Source organism: Oncorhynchus keta, chromosome 1, assembly GCF_023373465.1.
Source record: "Oncorhynchus keta strain PuntledgeMale-10-30-2019 chromosome 1, Oket_V2, whole genome shotgun sequence".
NCBI lineage: Eukaryota > Metazoa > Chordata > Actinopteri > Salmoniformes > Salmonidae > Oncorhynchus > Oncorhynchus keta.
Window position 1 is genome coordinate 57,869,835 of NC_068421.1, and position 21,020 is coordinate 57,890,854.

The 21,020-nt window shown below is 43.5% G+C and overlaps 1 protein-coding gene across 3 annotated transcripts in view; it reads right to left on the bottom strand.

The window, feature by feature from the left end:
- pip5k1ca (phosphatidylinositol-4-phosphate 5-kinase, type I, gamma a) overlaps nt 1-20,680 on the bottom strand; it is a 77,907-nt gene extending 57,227 nt beyond the window's left edge. The window contains exon 1 of one of the 3 annotated variants that reach the window (XM_052529213.1): nt 20,147-20,680. In XM_052529213.1, the coding sequence (XP_052385173.1) occupies nt 20,147-20,267 (121 nt within the window). In that variant the 5' untranslated portion in view covers nt 20,268-20,680. The remainder of the gene's footprint in view (nt 1-20,146) is intronic. The other 2 variants (XM_052529206.1, XM_052529214.1) reach the window with 2 other exon arrangements.
- Between the last annotated feature and the right edge of the window lie 340 nt (nt 20,681-21,020).

Genomic DNA, 21,020 nt, shown 5'->3' on the forward strand with positions numbered 1-21,020 from the left:
AACCTCATTTCCATAGCCCTTAACAGAAAAGCCACTTGCAGAAATTGGGGTTTCAAGCACTGTCGGGTAAAGGGATTTGGAATCAGTCCACAGTGTTGACAGCTGAGAAAAATAAAAAGAGAAAAAAAACCTAGACTGTGTATTCAAATTCAGCTTGTGTGAAAGATTTCGAAAGCGTTCCGCAGGGATGCTGGCCCATGCTGACTCCAATGCTTCCAACAGTTGTGTCAAGTTGGCTGGATGTCCTTTGGGTGGTGGATCATTCTTGATACAAACTGTTAAGTGTGAAAAACCCAGCAGTGATGCAGTTCTTGACACAAGCCGGTGTACCTACCATACCCGTTTCAAAGGCACACAAATCTTTTGTCTTGCCCATTCACCATGTGCCATGAACCCCACATTGGAGGTGTCATGAAACCCATAAAATCAAGCGGTCACACGGCAAAATGGTTCTATTCGTGTTAACACCATTCATTTTTTTTTTTAGATACACGTAAAATAAGGGCTGTGTCACGCTCTGACCATAGAGAGCTGTTTATTCTCCATGTTGGTTAGGTTGGGGTGTGATTACGAGTGGGTTATCTAGGTGAATTGTATATCTATGTTGGCCTGGTATGGTTCCCAATCTGAGGCAGCTGTTTATCGGTGTCTCTGATTGGGGATCATATTTATTTAGGTAGCCATTTCCCCATTGTGCTTTGTGGGATCTTGTCTATGTATAGTTGCCTGTGAGCATTATTATAGCTTCACGGTTTGTTTGTTCGCTTTGTTCTTTGAAGTTGTCTATTCCAAAATAAGGATGGAAACATACCACGCTGCATGTTGGTTTACTCCTCATGATGAACGTGACAGAAGATCCCACCACAAACGGACCAAGCAGCGTGGCCAGGAGGAGCAGGTATCCTGGGCCTGGGAGGATATCTAGGAGGTAAAGACATCCTGGACTTGGGAGGAGATAATGGCAGGAGACGATAGCCTTCCATGGAAGCAGACGCAAGCGGTGAAGGAAGGACAACAACGACACCGGGGTTCGCGGCCACGACGGAAGCCTGAAAAACAGCCTCAAAAACAAATTGGGGGAAGGCACACGGAGTGGTGAGGGGCGAGTCTGAGAGCGAAGAGGAATATTGGGATAGACTGAGCGAGTATTGTGAGATAGTTGAGGGGCGTGATGGTTTGGCGTCTGGAGCAAGACAGTCGCCGTGAGTAGCGTGGGACCAGTCAGGCATCATGTTTTGCGGAGATACGCAATGTGTCTCCAGTGCGCATCCATAGCCTGGTGCGTCCTGTGCCAGCGCCCTGCACTTGCAGGGCTAAAGTGAGCATCCAGCCAGGACGGGTTGTGCCAGCTCTACACTCTAGACCTCCAGTGCGCCTCCACAGTCCAGTACGGCCTGTGCCTCCTCCTCGCACTCGCCCTGAGGTGCATGTCATCAGCCCGGTGCCACCTGTACCGGTCCCACACATCAGGCCTCCAGTGCGCCTCCACAGTCCAGAGCTTTCAAGCAATAGTTCCCAGTCCAGAGCTTCCGGCGACGGTCCAGAGCCTCTGGCGAGGGTTCCCGGTCCGGGGCCTCCGGCGACGATCCGCGGTACGGCGACGATCCGCTGTCCGGGGCCTCAGATGACGTATCCACGAACGGAGTGGGTACTTCGCCCCGCACCGGAGCCGCCTCCGATGGTAGATGTCCACCCGGACCCTCCCTTATTGAGTCAGGTTTTTGCGGTCGGAGTCTGCACCTTTGGGAGGGGGGGGACAGTCACGCCCTGACCATGGAGAGCTGTCTATTCTCCATGTTGGTAAGGTTGGGGTGTGATTAAGGGTGGGTTATCTATGTTGGCCTGGTATGGTTCACAATCAGAGGTAGCTGTTCCACAATCGTGGTCTCTGATTGGGGATCATATTTAGGTAGCCATTTCCCCATTGTTATTATAGCGTCACGTTTAGTTTGTTCTTTGAACTTTTCTATTCCAAAATAAAGGATGGAAACATACCACACGGCATCTTGGTCTACTCCTTATGACGAACGTGACAGGCTGTGTTTCGTGTAGGCTTACCCTGGCATGACGTTCTGATAACCATGTAAATCTATCTTTTGGACAAGGTGACTTTTAATCAATATATTTGGCTCTATCAACTCTCAGATTTAGCATTGCAAAACTACAAATCCCTGCAAGCTCCTGCACGTCATTTCTAGCGGACACCTTTGCTAACAGGTATTGTGTCAATTTAAAACGACAGTTCACAGAATTGTCAATTTAAAGAAATGTTGCTTATTTATTAATTACAACATTTCGCTAACATTAGATAGTTAATCCAGAGATTCTTACCTTTGACTCAATTCGTCAGTCTCGTCCAGATAATTGTGACATTTTTTGTTCTTTATGATAGCCACATCAGCAGATATTTTGCATTTTATTTTCGGGGGGTAAATACTGATAAAAGTCACCTTGTCCTAAAGATTTACACAGTTACCAAAACGTCACACCAGGGTAAGCCTACATGAAAAACAGCCATTATTTTAAGTGTTTCTAAAGTCCTCTATGGGAAAATGAATGGTGGAAAAACGATTGGAACCATTTCCTTGTTTGACATCTAGGATTTATGGGTATTATGACTCATACTGTGGTACTCTATAACTCAAAGTATGGGATCATGGCCTCGGTTGATAGCGAAACTAGCCTATGAGGATCTTTGCAGTCACTGTCTGTTTTGCTCAGAATTTCCACAGGTAGTAATGTATTTGTTGTTCACAGTCCAGGGCCTTAGCGAAAAAAAACGTTATGAAGTGAATACAAACATGACATGTTTATATAAAACATTGATATATGACATGAAAATATCCTAGAAGGGGTGCTTATTTCAAAATTAACCAAGAAGTGGAATTCAAAATGGACTCCAATGGAGATGGTAATGAATCCATAGTTATTTAATAATAATAATAATAATAATATATGCCATTTAGCAGACGCTTTTATCCAAAGCGACTTACATTTAAAACAGCTTATTAAGTGACATTTTCAAAAAACAAACATGAAATCAAGTAATACACCAAATGTATTCCTTAAATTCTGATTAGTGAAGAAAATAAAAGATTGCACGACAATCGAGCATCCTGGCATTGACACGCCAGAGAACAGAAAGCTCACTTTTGCAGCGTCACATCATGAATTCTCTGCAAGCTTTGTCAGCCTCTTAAGAGTGTCCACAAAAGTGTCTAGGAATCAACTGTTTTAGACCATCCAAATCTTACTGGTGAAGGTGACGATTGGATGGCTTTCAGACTTGTTGACTAAATGCTTGTTTGGTCCACTACCCGGTTTGAATTTTACAGCTTCGAGAAGTGATCCTTCCTCAGATTATTGACACAATGGTTGTCTTGTCATAGAGAAGGTGTATCTTTCAAGCAATGTGAAAGTGGACAAATCCAAATCAAGGGGATGAAATGGTTCAGCTGCCATGAACTTCAATAAACTCTTTCGGTTACTGGCCAAACACTCTAACCACTAGGCTACCTGCCACCCCTTTGCATATGATCACATGGAATAATAAAGGTCTTACATTCATAAACAGAATTAAGGTCTTAAAAATCTATAAAAAACATTCACTGATCATGCCGAGTGTGTTACTTCCTTGAGTAAGTATGGGTACCGCCCCAGTGACAATCTCTTTATCTGTGTAGTCTGCCCTGTGTGTGAAAGTGAACTGCAAATGTCAAGCCTGAGGCGATTTACAATCTGACAAGAAATGTCTATGAAAGTGCAAACCCTGTGCCACTGGTAGGGTATAATTCAATGAAACTTTTTTTTAACCATTTGACCTAACTAAAATGAAGAAGTTTAACCCTTCATAGGAAGGACATCATGATATACAGTGCATTCGGACAGTATTCAGACCTTCACTTTTTCCACATTTTGTTACGTTACAGCCTTATTCTAAAATGGATTCAATAAAAAAATGTCACTTAATCTACACACAATACCTCATGACAAAGCAAAAACAGGCTTAGGAATTTTTGATAATTTATCAAATATAAAAACCTTATTCACACCCTTTGCTATGAGACTTGAAAATTGAGCTGAGGTGCATCCTGTTTCAATTAATCATCCTTGAGATGTTTCTACAACTTGATTCACCTGTGGTAAATTCAATTGATTGGACATGATTTGGAAAGGCAATCACCTGTCTACACAAGGTCCCACAGTTGACATTGCATGTCAGAGCAAAAACCAAGCCATGAAGTCGAAGAAATTGTCCGTAGAGCTCCGAGACAGAATTGTGTAGAGGCACAGATCTGGGGAAGAGTACCAAAAAATGTCTGCAGCGTTGAAGGTCCAAGAACACAGTGGCCTCTATCATTCTTAAATGGAAGACATTTGGAAACACCAAGACTCTTCCTAGAGTTGGCCACCTGGGGGAGAAGGGCCTTGGTCAGGGAGGTGACCAAGAACCAGATGGTCACTCTGACAGAGCTCCAGAGTTCCTCTGTGGAGGTGGGAGAACCTTCCAGAAGGACAACAATCAGACGGACCAGATGGAAGCCACTCCTCAGTAAAAGGCACAACACAGCCCGCTTGGAGTTTGCCAAAAGGCACCTAAAGGACTCTCAGAACATGAGGAACAAGATTTTCTGGTCTGATGAAACCAAGATTGAACTGTTTGGCCTGAAAGCCAGCGTCACATCTGGAGGAAACCTGGCACCATCCCCACTGTAAAGGATGGTGGCGGTAGCATCATGCTGTGGGGGTGTTTTTCAGCGGCAGTGACTGGGAGACTAGTCAGGATCGAGGCAAAAGATGAACAGAGCAAAGTATAGAGAGATCCTTGATGAAAACCTGCTCCAGGGCGCTCAGGACTTCAGACTGGGATGAAGGTTCACCTTCCAACAGGACAATGACTCTAAGCACACAGCCAAGACAACGCAGGTGTGGCCTATGAAATAAATATTCAAGATACTTGTGATTTCTTGGTTCTTTAAGGTACACTGCATTTTCAGATGACGACAAAAGTGTTATGATGAAGTTTGAAATATTTAATATATAAACACTCATTTTGCACAGCGTCACATCCATAATGGAGAATCTTCCTCTCTAAAGTACATATGACAATGTTTATATTTTCATCATTGTTGTCTGTGTGTAGCCAAGCCTAACTTTCAAAATGCCTATTCATATTTTACCCTAATACCCTGACTACACCTCGCGTCGCGTGCGCAAGCTTTGCAAAATAAATTCAGGAATCTATGTTATTCAATTATTGCACCCACACTGCTCGTGAGCATCTGCGTTGCCACGGGCTAAAATAGAAGTCATTCCTTCTGACGCAGATCGCGCTGCAAGTCCTGCCTCTCCCATCTCCTCATTGGTTTATAGACGCAGGTACCCACGTGCCATCTCCTCATTGGTTATACCCACGTGGGTTAATGAAAGACGAACTGTTGCCGGTTGTCATGGTAATACTATGAAAGTTTAGATGCCAATCACCATACCATATAAGTTAAACGATGAAAAACACTGGAAGGAGGTGATGACTAGAAACGATTCGGGTTGATCGTTTTTATGTGTGGATTAATTATCGGAGTAGAGGACCTTGTGCATTTCAGGTAAAACAACAACCTAATGTTTATACCCCAGGACAAATTAGCTAGCAACAGCAAGCTAGCTAAATAGGACAAATTAGATAGCAAGTGCAAGCTAAATTGCCATAAATGTTTAATGTTTTCGACCTGTCCCCAAATTAATGTCAATGGTTCAGAGTTTGTTTTGATATTTTAAGCTGAGTGTCATGATCACGTTGGGTGTAGGGGGACAAAATACATTTATGCACGATGACGCACGCCGGTTTGGGTTCCGTGTAAGACTGAGATTCACAGACTTTTGATGATGTGTCTATTCTCCCAAAAATGCAACAAATACAAATTCTACAAATACACAGTTTACACAGAACTGATATTGCAGGCAAAAAAAAATTATGTGAGTATAACAGAACTGATATTGCAGGCGAAATCCTGAGAAAAATCCAATCAGGAAGTGACTCTTATTTTGAAACCCCTGTCTTTCAATGCATCCCTATTGCCCATTGAAAGGGATATCAACCAGATTCCTTTTTCTGTGGCTTCCCTAAGGTGTCTACAGCGTTTAGACGTAGTTTCAGGCCCATATTTTGAAGAATGAGCGTAAACGATTACATTGCCAGCTGAGGGCTCTCAGAGTGATTCTTGCGTAAAAGACAGAGGTAGTCATTTTTCCTCCCGCTCCTACTGAAAAGCCAATTGTCCCGGTTGATGATATCGAATAGATATTTGAAAAACACCTTGAGGATTGATTATAAAAAACGTTTGCCATGTTTCTGTCGATATTATGGCGTTGTCGTGACCGTGGATTTCTCAACATAACGTGACAAACAAACGGAGGAATTTTGGGTATAAAAATAATCTTTATGGAACAAAAGGAACATTTGCTGTCTAACTGGGAGTCTCGGTCATTGAAAACATCCGAAGATCATCAAAGGTAAATGGTTCATTTGATTGCTTTTCTGATTTTCGTGACAAAGCTTCCTGCTGCTAGCTGGACATAATGCTATGCTAGGCTATCGATAACTTACACAAACGCTTGTCTTGCTTTGGCTGTAAAGCATAATTTCAAAATCTGAGATGACAGGATGATTAACAAAAGGCTAAGCTGTGTTTCACTATATTTCACGATTTCATGAATATGAATATTTTCTAGTAATATTTTTTGACCGTTGCGCTATGCTAATTAGTGTAGTTGATGACAATTCTCCCGGATGCGGGATGGGTAGTTCCAATTAAAGCTTGGTGTGCGTGCTAACCAAGGTTGCCAGGTGCACGGTGTTTCCTCCGACACATTGGTTTGGCTGGCTTCCGGGTTGGATGCGCGCTGTGTTAACTTCTTGCATGGAGCCATGCAGGATCCGGTAGCGTAATCATAGCCTCAAGCTCAATACCATAACGCAACGTTAACTATTCATGAAAATCGCAAATGAAATGAAATTAATCTATTTGCTCTCAAGCTTAGCCTTTTGTTAACAACACTGTCATCTCAGATTTTCAGAAATATGCTTCTCAAGCATAGCAAACTAGCATTTGTGTAACAGTACTGATAGCTAGCGTATCATTTAACGTTAGCATCAGCAGGAAACATTTTCACAAAAACCAGCAAAAACATTCAAATAAATAATTTACCTTTGAAGAACTTTGGATGTTTTCAATGAGGAGACTCTCAGTTAGATAGCAATGTTCAGTTTTTCCTGAAAGATTTTTTGTGCAGGTGAAATCGGTCCGTTTGGTGCGTCATGTTTGGCTACCAAAAAAAAAACGAAAATTCAGATTTCCAAACGCTGAACTTTTTTCCAAATTAACTCCATAATATCGACTGAAACATGGCGAACGTTGTTTAGAACCAATCCTCAAGGTGTTTTTCACATATCTCTTCAATGATGTATCGTTCCTGGAAGTATCCTTCTCCTTCTGTATCGCAAGGTAAAATGAATGCCACTGGGAATTACGCACCAATTTAGACAAAGGGCACCGGACGGCCCCCTGGCAAATGTAGTCTCTTATGGCCAATCTTCCAATGATATGCCTACAAATACGCCACAATGCTGCAGACATCTTGGACGAACGGCAGAGCGCATAAGCTCGTTCACAGCATATTCACAGCCATATAAGGAGACAATGGAAAACAGAGCCTCAAAAATCCTGCTCATTTCCTGTTTGACGTTGCATCTTGGTTTCGCCTGTAGCATTAGTTCTGGGGCACTCACAGATAATATCTTTGCAGTTTTGGAGACGTCAGAGTTTTGTCTTTCCAAGGCTGTCAATTCCATGCATAGTTGAGCATCTTTTCGTGACAAAATATTGTGCTTAAAACGGGCACGTTTTTTTATCCAATAATGAAATAGCGCCCCCCTAGCTTCAACTGGTTAAGAAGCAGTGCGACTTGGTTGGGTTGTGTATCGGAGGATGCATGACTTTCATCCTTCGTCTCTCCCGAACCCGTAAGGGAGTTGTAGCGATGAGACAAGATAGTAGCTACTAAAAACAATTGGATACCACGAAATTGGGGAGAAAAAGGGGTAAAATTCAACAACAACAAAAATCACACAACAAATGGCTTTAGGACAACAAAGTCAAGGTATTGGAGTGGCCATCACAAAGCCCTGACCTCAATCCTATAGAAAACGTGTGGGCAGAACTGAAAAAGCGTGTGCGAGCAAGGAGGCCTACAAACCTGACTCAGTTACACCAGCTCTGTCAGGAGGAATGAGCCTAAATTCACCCAACTTATTGTGGGAAGCTTGTGGAAGGCTATCTGAACCATTTGACCCAAGTTGAACAATTTAAAGGCAATGCGACCAAATACTAATTGGGTGTATGTAAACTTCTGACCCACTGGGAATGTGATGGAAGAAATGAAAGCTGAAATAAATCATTCTCTTCTGCTATTATTCTGACATTTCACATTCTTAAAATAAAGTGGTGATCCTACTTGACCTAAGACAGGGAATTTTTTACGAGGATTAAATGTCAGGAATTGTGAAAAACTGAGTTTAAATGTATTTGGTGTATGTAAACTTCCGACTTCAACTGTATTTGACTATTTTTTGGGTACTTTGTAAACCTTTTTCTCCCCTACTCCGTTATGTCGAAATAGTAGTTAGTCTTTTCCCATCACTGCAACTCCTGTAAGAAGTTCAGGAGTTGCTGAGGCATAGTTCAAGAGCCATGCGTCCTCTGAAACATGACCCTGCCAGCCGCACCAACGTGTCAGAGGAAACACAGTACAGCGCACATGCGCCCAGCCCGCCACAAGGAGTCGCTAGAGCATGATGGGACAAGGACATCCTGGCCGGTCAAACCCTCCCCTAACGCCGACAGCGCTGGGCCAATTGTGTGCCGACTCACGGGTCTCCCGGTCGCGGATGGCTACGAAACAGTCTGGGATTGAACCCAGGTCTGTAGTGACGCCTCTAGCACTGCGATGCAGTGCCTTAGACAGCTGTGCCACTCGGGAGGACCCTTTGATAAGTCAATTCTATGAGACATATTGTTTCTCATTTTGTCTGCAAATGTCACATATGTGACGACCCTCCTACTCTGTCTGACGAATTCTTTCTCTTTGCCCTTTGTTTCCTTAATAGGATGTCGGTGAGTGGAGCCGGGAGGGTCCTCAGCGAAATGGGACACACCTGGGCCCGGGTGTGTCCCGGGAGAAAATACACCTTTTACCCATTCATTGAGGAGACTCTCTCCATGCAGACACGCTGTTGGATTTTGGTTGTGGCATTTTTGTGGCTTTGGCACCCTTCAACACCCCTCATTATCACATATCTGCAAACAACCACTCACTTACACTACTGAGTACTTACACCATTGTTTATTGTATATAGGTTACTTCAGTTACTAAATATATATTTTTTATTCCTTATCTCCACGTTGTCTCCCATTTTTTTGTTACGGGCTTCGAGCCAGTTCGTGACACATCCATAACACTGGAATTGCCCACTACTGCCATATTTGCCAAATGTGGAAACTTGGTGGGTAGGCAAGGAACGGACAATGAAAGCTCCATCAGTGATTTTGGTATCAAAAGAAGAGGGCACAGGTGGGTAGGAATCTACAACGATCAAACCTAGAAGATCAGATTTTGGGGTTGGCAGGTTAAGCATTCTGTTATTTGAAAGGGCTGGAGGACATTGGTGTATTCTAATGAGACAAACTTGTCCAGGTTCCATCTCGTAACTTACTCGCAATGTAATGTCGCCTGACAAGTCTACAATCACTTTTTAATGCTGATAGTTGCTTTCTCTCTTTTGTGACTGGCTTTGCTTTAGCATTTTTAAGCAGTGGTAAATTAATCCTCTTGTTGTTATGATGGATGGAAGTGTTCCTATCCACAACGACTTCCTTGGGCTATTTTTTTAAATTGAGAAGTGCCTAGTTAATCAATGGTGCGATCAGAGGTAATGGCATTTTTGCTTGCACATTGACTGTATCCAAAACCAGAAGCTCTGGACATTTATCTACAGTAGGAATGGGCTCCCCATGCTTGAGATTGTGTTGCACAAGCTGGCCACTTGTTTTTTGAATGCTTGCTGGTGTGATGGACTTCAAAAGCTGGGATTCAAAATCAACCAGTAGTTTGGCCAGCTCAGGTCCAGCAGTGGGGTTCTCTGTTAGACCAACATTTTCTCTCAGCTCCATGGAAAAATGTGTAGAATTGCAGGAAATTAACATTAAAACTGCAAAAGTGTATCTTGGCTCCATGGACAATTGCAGAAAATTGGCTTAAAAATTATGAAATTGCTACAAAAAACTAAACAAGTGAGGCCTTTAAAATGTTCTAACATTATGCTGTGCAGACAGCGCCCATTGCCGCGCCCTGTCACACGCACCACTTAAGCCCCTTTTTGATCCAGAAAAAACATGACATTTCAATTGAGATTTCACAAAGGTTATTGTTGTAACCTCGGACAACATTTTGCTGGGAAGCCCAATTCCCCATTTAATCACTGGTGAAATCCCCTCGCAGTGATCTCAAACAGTTTCTAATACACAATGAAAGTAATTAAACACAGACTACCCCTTGCTAATCAGGAAACTATTGGGTATGTTGTGGAGGACGGTATCCAGATTTTCATATCGTCATACTGTCCTTCTCACATCTCGGAATATACAGTATTATTGGCCTGGTCCACAACATTGCACCAAAAACGCAAAAAAAAAGCCCATTGGGCGTCTATTCAAATCAAATCGTTATTGGTCACATACACATGGTTAGCAGATGTTAATGCAAGTGTAGCGAAATGCTTGTGCTTCTAGTTCCGACCGTGCAGTAATATCTAACAAGTAATCTAACAATTCCACAACAACTACCTTATACACACACAAGTGTAAAGGAATGATTAAGAATATGTACATATAAATATATGGATGAGCGATTGCCGAACGGCATAGGTAAGACGCAGTAGATGATATAGAGTACAGTATATACATATGAGATGAGTAATGTAGGGTATGTAAACATTATATGAAGTGGCATTGTTTAAGTGACGAGTGATATTTATTTCATCCAATTATTAATTATTAAAGTGGCTAGAGATTGAGTCTGTATGTTGGCAGAAGCCACTCAATGTTAGTGGTGGCTGTTTAACAGTCTGATGGCCTTGAGATAGAAGCTGTTTTTCAGTCTCTCTGTCCCAGCTTTGATGCACCTGTACTGGCCTTCTGGTTGTTGTGGTTGTCCTTGATGTCTAATTTGGCCTTCCTGTGACGGGTGGTGTAGGTGTCCTGGAGGGCAGGTAGTTTGCCCCCGGTGATGCGTTGTGCAGACCTCACTACCCTCTGGAGAGCCTTACAGTTGTGGGCGGAGCAGTTACCGTACCGGGCGGTGATACAGCCCGACAGGATGCTCTCGATTGTGCATCTGTAAAAGTTTGAGTGTTTTTGGTGACAAGCCAAATTTCTACAGCCTCCTGATGTTGAAGAGGTGCTCTTGTGCCTTCTTCACCGCGCTGTCTGTGTGGGTGGACAAATTCAGTTCGTCCGTGATGTGTACGCCGAGGAACTTAAAACTTTCAACCTTCTCCACTACTGTCCCGTCGATGTGGATATGGGGGTGCTCCCTCTGCTGTTTCCTGAATTCCACGATCATCTCTTTAGTTTTGTTGACGTGGAGTGTGAGGTTATATTCCTGACACCACACTCCGCGGGCTCTCACCTCATCCCTGTAGGCCATCTCATCGTTGTTGGTAATCAAGTCTACCAATGTAGTGTCATCTGCAAACTTGATTGAGTTGGAGGCGTGCATGGCCACGCAGTCATGGGTGAGAGGGCTGAGAACACCCTTGTGGGGCCCCAGTGTTGAGGATCAGCGGGCTGGAGATGTTGTTTCCTACCCTCACCACCTGGGAGCGGCCCGTCAGAAAGTCCAGGACCCAGTTGCACAGGGCGGGGTCTAGACCCAGTCTCTCGAGCTTAATGACGAGTTTGGAGGGTACTATGGTGTTAAATGCTGAGCTGTAATCGATGAACAGCATTCTTACATAGGTATTACTCCTGTCCAGATGTTTTAGGGCAGTGTGCAGTGTGGTAGCTTTCATGGGAACAGGAACAATGGTGGCCCTCTTGAAGCATGTGGGAAGAGCAGACTGGGATAGGGACTGATTGAATATGTCCGTAAACACACCAGCCAGCTGGTCTGCGCATGCTCTGAGGACGTGGCTAGGGATGCGGTCTGGGCCGGCAGCCTTGTGAGGGTTAACACGTTTAAATGTTTTACTCTCGTTGGCTGCGGTGAAGGAGAGCCCGCAGGTTTTGATAGTGGGCCTTGTCAGTGGCACTGTATTGTCCTCAAAGTGAGCAAAGAAGTTGTTTAGCTTGTCTGGGAGCAAGACATCGGTGTCCGCGACGGGGCTGGTTTTCTTTTTGTAGTCTGTGATTGACTGTAGACCCTGCCACATATGTCTCATGTCTGAACCGTTGAGTTGCGACTCTACTTTGTTTGTCTCTATACTGACGCTTAGCTTGTTTGATTGCCTTGCGGAGGGAATAGCTACACTGTTTGTATTCAGTCATGTTTACAGTCGCCTTGCCATGATTAAAAGCAGTGGGTCGCGCTTTCAGTTTTTCGCGAATACTGCCATCAATCCACGGTTTCTGGTTGGGGAAGGATTTAATGGTCACCGTGGGTACCACATCACCGATGCACTTGCTAATAAACTCGCTCACCGAATCAGCGTATACATCAATGCTATTGTGCTATCCAGAACATATCCCAGTCCACGTGATCGAAGCAATCTTGAAGCGTGGAATCAGATTGGTCGGCCCAGCGTTGAACAGACCTGAGCACGGACGTTTCCAGTTTCTGTCTATAGGCCGGGAGCAACAAAATGGAGTCATGGTCAGATTTGCCGAAAGGAAGGCGAGGGAGGGCTTTGTATGCGTTGCGGAAAATAGAGTAGCAATGATCCAGGGTGTTGCCAGCCCGGGTCGTGCATTCGATATGCTGATCAAATTTAGGAAGCCTTGTTTTCAGATTAACCTTGTTAAAATCCCCAGCTACAACAAATGCAGCCTCAGGAAATGTGGTTTCCAGTTTATATAGAGTTCAATTAAGTTATTTCAGGGCCGTCGAGGTGTCTGCTTGGGGGGGGTTTACACGGCAGTGATTATAATCTAAGAATTCTCTTGTTTGATAATCTTGTTCTGCATTTGATCGTAAGGAACTCTAGGTCAGGTGAACAAAAGGACTGGAGTTCCTGTATGTTGTTATGATCATACCACGACTCGTTATTCATAAGGCATACACCCCGCCCTTCTTACCAGAGAGATGTTTGTTTCTGTCGGCTTTCCGTGAAACAAAGAATGTTACAATCTCTGATGTCTCTCTGGAAGGCAACCCTTGCTTGAATTTCGTCTACCTTGTTGTCAGGAGACTGGACATTGGCGCGTAGTATACTCTGGAGCGGTGGGCGGTGTGCCCGCCTATGGAGCCTGACCAGAACACGGCTCCGTCTGCCCCTTCTGTGGCACCGTTGTTTTGGGTCGCCTACTGGGATCCGATCCATTATCCTGGGTGGTGGTCCAAACAGAGGATCCGCTTCGGGAAAGTCGTATTCCTGGTCGTAATGTTGGTAAATTCACATAGCTCTTATATCCAATAGTTCCTCCCGGCTGTATGTAATAAGACTTAAGATTTCCTGGGGTAACGGTGTAATAAATAATATGTAAAAAAACGCGAAGCGAGGCGTCCATCTCTGTCGGCGCAAAACACCTTTATCAGAATGCTAACAAAATTAACTCAATTAGTAGCAAATATCCATTAAATCAGCAAGCTAAATATTTTATTAACAAGCGCAAATGAAAAAAATAACTAATTGTAAAGGCAGGCAATCCAGCTCATAAAGTTATAGGTAGGAGCTACCAAATGTCCTTTTTGGTGAGTTTGGACATTTTACTAATTAACGTGAATGAGAGGCATTATGCAAATGAACAAAGTTTGGACGCATGCTTGTCTGAAGTAAGAACAGTACTGGCTCTGGAGCAGCATGTGTAGGCCTACATGCTGTGTCTGTGTGGAGTCTGGAGTCGCTAGGGCAATGGGCTTGCCTGCTATGTTCAGGGAAGATGGGGAAGGAGCAGATGGGTCGAAAACGGAGAGGAGAAAAAAGGCAAGAAAATCAAGATAGTGTCAGCTGTACAAACAACTCACCCAAAAGGGCTATGACTTCTCAAACACGACTCAAAGCTAACACAATATGATGCCCCGTCACCTTACTAATTAAGCCACTTACATAGCAAGTTAAACTTAGGGGTCGCGTTAACAATTCTGCGTTTTTCATGCAGGAAAATAGATAACTTAAAATATCTTGATGCGTTTTGTAAATGTAGATCTAAAATGCTTCTTATTGTAATTTCTTTTCAGCATCAGACAGCTGAATTTTGTGCTTCAGTTGCACTTCTCCACTCAGATGAGAATTCACAAAAGGGCATTTTTTCAGCAGACAGTACTCTGACTGATGTGTAGTTACTTTTCTCTGTGTAGCCAGCCTACTGTTCTCCTGTAAAATGTAAGATTAACTTTAAGCAAAACATTAGAAAATGTAGCTGGCATTCTTCATATGATAAAGATTAGAAATATGATGGCCATGCATTTTTGCAAAAAATGCCATGCTTTTTCATTGTAAGCTCATTTAATTGTGTGGCTGCCAACCAAATAGCGTTGCACTTCTTTTGTCATCTGATGAAAATGAAGCTATTTTCTGCTGAATTTGTTGCACTAATGTATTTTCTGTGAAGGAAAACTATAGTTGCACGTCCCTGATCACTCTATTGAAGCAAAAACAAAACACGACTTTCAATATAAAACACAACCACTGTCAATACACAGTTAGACTCACCTGCTCCAGCTTTCTCCTGTTGTGCTATTTACAAACAAACACATGACTGTCTCAACTGTTCTGGGGAACAACAGTGAGGTTCATAATGTAAAATAATGTGACAGTTGAAATGAAGAACGCATTCTGCATTATCTCCTAACTTCCGGCGCCGACAGAGATGGCCGCCTCGCTTCGCGTTCCTAGGAAACTATGCAGTTTTTTTTTTTTTTACGTGTTATTTCTTACATTAGTACCCCAGGTCATCTTAGGTTTCATTACATACAGTCGATAAGAACTACTGAATATAAGATCAGCGTCAACTCACCATCAGTACGACCAAGAATATGTTTTTCGCGACGTGGATCCTGTGTTCTGCCTTTCAAACAGGACAACGGAATGGATCCCATGTAGCGACCCAAAAAAACGACTGCGAAAAGAGGGAAACGAGGCGGTCTTCTGGTCAGACTCCGGAGACGGGCACATCGTGCACCACTCCCTAGCATTCTTCTCGCCAATGTCCAGTCTCTTGACAACAAGGTTGATGAAATCCGAGCAAGGGTAGCATTCCAGAGGGACATCAGAGACTGTAACGTTCTTTGCTTCACGGAAACATGGCTCACTGGAGACGCTATCCGAGGCGGTGCAGCCAGCGGGTTTCTCCACGCATCGCGCCGACAGAAACAAACATCTTTCTGGTAAGAAGAGGGGCGGGGCGTATGCCTTATGGCTAACGAGACATGGTGTGATGAAAGAAACATACAGGAACTCAAATCCTTCTGTTCACCTGATTTAGAATTCCTCACAATCAAATGTAGACCGCATTATCTACCAAGAGAATTCTCTTCGATTATAATCACAGCCGTATATATCCCCCAAGCAGACACATCGATGGCTCTGAACGAACTTTATTTGACTCTTTGCAAACTGGAATCCATTTATCCGGAGGCTGCATTCATTGTAGCTGGGGATTTTAACAAGGCTAATCTGAAAACAAGACTCCCTAAATTTTACCAGCATATCGATTGCGCAACCAGGGATGGAAAAACCTTGGATCATTGTTACTCTAACTTCCGCGACGCATATAAGGCCCTGCCCCGCCCCCCTTTCGGAAAAGCTGACCACGACTCCATTTTGTTGATCCCTGCCTACAGACAGAAACTAAAACAAGAGGCTCCCACGCTGAGGTCTGTCCAACGCTGGTCCGACCAAGCTGACTCCACACTCCAAGACTGCTTCCATCACGTGGACTGGGATATGTTTCGTATTGCGTCAGATAACAATATTGACGAATACGCTGATTCGGTGTGCGAGTTCATTAGAACGTGCGTGAAGATGTCATTCCCATAGCAACGATTAAAACATTCCCTAACCAGAAACCGTGGATTGATGGCAGCATTCGCGTGAAACTGAAAGCGCGAACCACTGCTTTTAATCAGGGCAAGGTGACTGGTAACATGACCGAATACAAACAGTGCAGCTATTCCCTCCGCAAGGCTATCAAACAAGCTAAGCGTCAGTACAGAGAAAAAGTAGAATCTCAATTCAACGGCTCAGACACAAGAGGTATGTGGCAGGGTCTACAGTCAATCACGGATTACAAAATAAATCCAGCCCAGTCACTGACCAGGATGTCTTGCTCCCAGGCAGACTAAATAACTTTTTTGCCCGCTTTGAGGACAATACAGTGCCACTGACACGGCCTGCAACGAAAACATGCAGTCTCTCCTTCACTGCAGCCGAGGTGAGTAAGACATTTAAATGTGTTAACCCTCGCAAGGTTGCAGGCCCAGACGGTATCCCCAGCTGCGCCCTCAGAGCATGCGCAGACCAGCTGGCCGGTGTGTTTACGGACATATTCAATCAATCCCTATACCAGTCTGCTGTTCCCACATGCTTCAAGAGGGCCACCATTGTTCCTGTTCCCAAGAAAGCTTAGGTAACTGAGCTAAACGACTACCGCCCGTAGCACTCACTTCCGTCATCATGAAGTGCTTTGAGAGACAAGTCAAGGACCATATCACCTCCACCCTACCTGACACCCTAGACCCAGTCCAATTTGCTTACCGCCCAAATAGGTCCACAGACGATGCAATCTCAACCACACTGCACACTGCCCTAACCCATCTGGACAAGAGGAATACCTATGTGAGGATGCTGTTCATCGACTACAGCTCGGCATTCAACACCATAGTACCCTCCAAACTCGTCATTAAGCTCGAGACCCTGGGTCTCGACCCCGCCCTGTGCAACTGGGTACTGGACTTCCTGACGGGCCGCCCCCAGGTGGTGAGGGTAGGCAACAACATCTCCACCCCGCTGATCCTCAACACTGAGGCCCCACAAGGTTGCGTTCTGAGCCCTCTCCTGTACTCCCTGTTCACTCACGACTGCGTAGCCACGCACGCCTCCAACTCAATCATTAAGTTTGCGGACGACACAACAGTGGTAGGCTTGATTACCAACAAGGACGAGACGGCCTACAGGGAGGAGGTGAGGGCCCTCGGAGTGTGGTGTCAGGAAAATAACCTCACACTCAACGTCAACAAAACTAAGAAGATGATTGTGGACTTCAGGAAACAGCAGAGGGAACACCCCCCTATCCACATCGATGGAACAGTAGTGGAGAGGGTAGCAAGTTTTAAGTTCCTCGGCATACACATCACAGACAAACTGAATTGGTCCACTCACACAGACAGCATCGTGAAGAAGGCGCAGCAGCGCCTCTTCAACCTCAGGAGGCTGAAGAAATTCGGCTTGTCACCAAAAGCACTCACAAACTTCTACAGATGCACAATCGAGAGCATCCTGGTGGGCTATATCACCGCCTGGTACGGCAACTGCTCCGCCCTCAACCGTAAGGCTCTCCAGAGGGTAGTGAGGTCTGCACAACGCATCACCGGGGAAAACTACCTGCCCTCCAGGACACCTACACCACCCGATGTTACAGGAAGGCCATAAGGATCATCAAGGACATCAACCACCCGAGCCACTGCCTGTTCACCCCGCTATCATCCAGAAGGCGAGATCAGTACAGGTGCATCAAAGCTGGGACCGAGAGACTGAAAAACAGCTTCTATCTCAAGGCCATCAGACTGTTAAACAGCCACCACTAACATTGAGTGGCTGCTGCCAACACACTGACACTGACACTGACTCAACTCCAGCCACTTTAATAATGGGAATTGATGGGAAATATGTAAATATATCACTAGCCACTTTAAACAATGCTACCTTATATAATGTTACTTACCCTACATTATTCATCTCATATGCATACGTATATCGTATATACTGTACTCTATATCATCGACTGCATCCTTGTGTAATACATGTATCACTAGCCACTTTAACTATGCCACTTTGTTTACATACTCATCTCATATGTATATACTGTACTCGATACCATCTACTGTATCTTGCCTACGCTGCTCTGTACCATCACTCATTCATGTATCCTTATGTACATATTCTTTATCCCCTTACACTGTGTATAAGACAGTAGTTTTGGAATTTTTAGTTAGATTACTTGTTGGTTATTACTGCATTGTCGGAACTAGAAGCACAAGCATTTCGCTACACTCACAATAATATCTGCTAACCATGTGTATGTGACAAATAAAATTTTATTTGATTATAACGTATTGTACAGGTTGACTGCAGGTATTTACTTTAAAAAGTATCTACAACTTCAAAAAAATTGTTAACGGTATTGAAAAACCATCCCGTGGCTATTTCCAAATACCCAGTATATATGGTATACCGCCCAAGCCTAGTGGACTGTCATTACAATTGCTTCACCGGAACCTGGTAAAAAAAAATGTAGTGTAGCTAGCCAATGAATGGCACAGCGTTAGCAACATTTTGGTCAATGAGACAGAGCTAGCTAACCAACTGAACTAGCAAACAATATAACAAAAGTATAATTTCAGATTTTAAAAAAATACTCTGCATTTCAAGAATCACAGTTGCAAGTATCCCTGGGGTACTTTAAAATGCGTTGTTGTATTTCAATAGTTAGCTTGTTCTGAGGTAAATTCTCCCTGACTATCTAGCTTTTATTTTGGTGATTGTTAGTTCTCAAAGATTATATTATTTAAAAATACATAGCTCTATTATCTTTCCTACATACATTATATTTGGTTTTAGTTGTTTAAGTTTATACTGAAAGTGTTTTCCATTCTTATTTTTTTTAACACTGAACTTCAATGACAGAAAAACCCTGCAAACTTAATAACATGGTGTTTTTAACCTTTTAAAGACATTTGTTGAGGTATTTAATGTATTAGTTCAACAAAATTCTAGTGGCTTACAGGTTGATTTCTGGTGTGTCCATGCCATTTCTGCCACTGTAGGCTGGTTGCTTATGAAATATAATGCCTGGCATATTGTTGAAGACCGGTCCACTACTCAAATAGATGTTTTATTATATATGGCAACAATAATTAAAAATCACCTTGCCAAAGTCCGCATTGGCAGCAAAATTGGATTATGTAAATAAATATTAGGGCTGCCATGCCCTCATTTTTGGGCACCCCTTCTAATATCAATTAATAGACTGCAAAGAGCATCTGTATTTCACTTTTTGAGCTGCCCCGGACTATCAGACCTGATTAGTTATATGACAAAACATACAAATCAAATGTCTCATGATTCAGAAGCTCTCTACATCTTGTGCGAATGATTCAGTTGGAGCAGTAAGAAAAGCAGGATCAGGCAGACAAGTATTTCATCCTGTACTAGATAAGACAAATAGGAGGGGAAAGGCAAATAAAATACAATTTTTAAGATAGTAGCTAGCTAAATAATGCCGGTCCTATTTTACACACTACATGGCAGCAGCACTGGTATGCTTCTTCATCAAGCCTATGGAGGCTTGCTTCCTCTAACCGTCCACGCTAACCACGATCCGGAGCCCCCCGGTTTTGGCAGCAATACAAGCGGTGAAATGTCCAACCTAAAACCATTGAAAAATTACTTATTTCCCCCCTGTATGCAGTTAAACTAACGTGCTATTTAGTGGGTTAGTTTGTTAGTAACTGTTATCTCAATGACAGCCGGCCTAATCTGATAGCTAGCTGAGTCAGTGTGGCTAACAGTTAGCTTCCGTTCCATGCATGGTTTATTGGCTAGCTATGTTAACGTTATCTGGCTAAAAGTAGATGAATCACCGCCACGGCTGTAACTGCATCAATATAGCTAATACAATGCCGGTTATAGATATTATCAATACAAATAAATGCTTACCCATGTCACTGTCCCTTCCGTAGCTAATTCCAATGACAGTGTCCGCATCCTCTGATGCTGTAGCCCCGGATAACGGTCTCGCCTCTGACAGCCCAACTGCTCCCTCGGCTGCTGCTTCCATTCAGACTCCCGGAGAAAGGGCGAGCCCTCCAAAAGAAAGACCAACAGCGATGGCGCGACTCGGCGAAACCAAACGGTTGTTATTCGACGTCCTACAGCTAAACCATACGATGATATGAAAAAATAAATGTCGGGTGATATCCGTTATGGCCTAGGGCCAGGCATCTGTGCGGTGGTTATCAGCGTGTCGGCGGAACAAATCCTCTCAGTTCGACTGCACTTGCTGCTGTAGAGACACGGGTTTACCCTTTTCCGTCTGCCTCAGACTGATTTTTGAGGAACTGCTGCTTTCCATTGGCTTGGGTTGTCACTAGTTACCATAGCCGCAAAGTCAAAATTAGCTATAAACATTATGAAAAAGGGTTTTTTGGTCTTCATTTAAGGTTACGGTTATCGACATAAGGTTAACAAGTGTGATAAGGATTACAGTTGAAGTCGGAAGTTTACATGCACCTTAGCCAAATACATTTAAACTCAGTTATTCACAATTCCTGACGTTTAAACAAAGTAAAAAATCAGTTTGAGGTAAATTAAGATCACCACTTTATTTTAAGAATGTGAAATGTCATAACAATAGTAGAGATAATGATTTATTTCAGCTTTTATTTATTTCATCACATTCCCAGTGGGTCAGAAAAAGTGACTGTTCCACTGGATGTTATAAGGTGAATGCACCAATTTGTAAGTCGCTCTGGATAAGAGCGTCTGCTAAATGACTTAAATGTAAATGTATACTCAATTAGTATTTGATAGT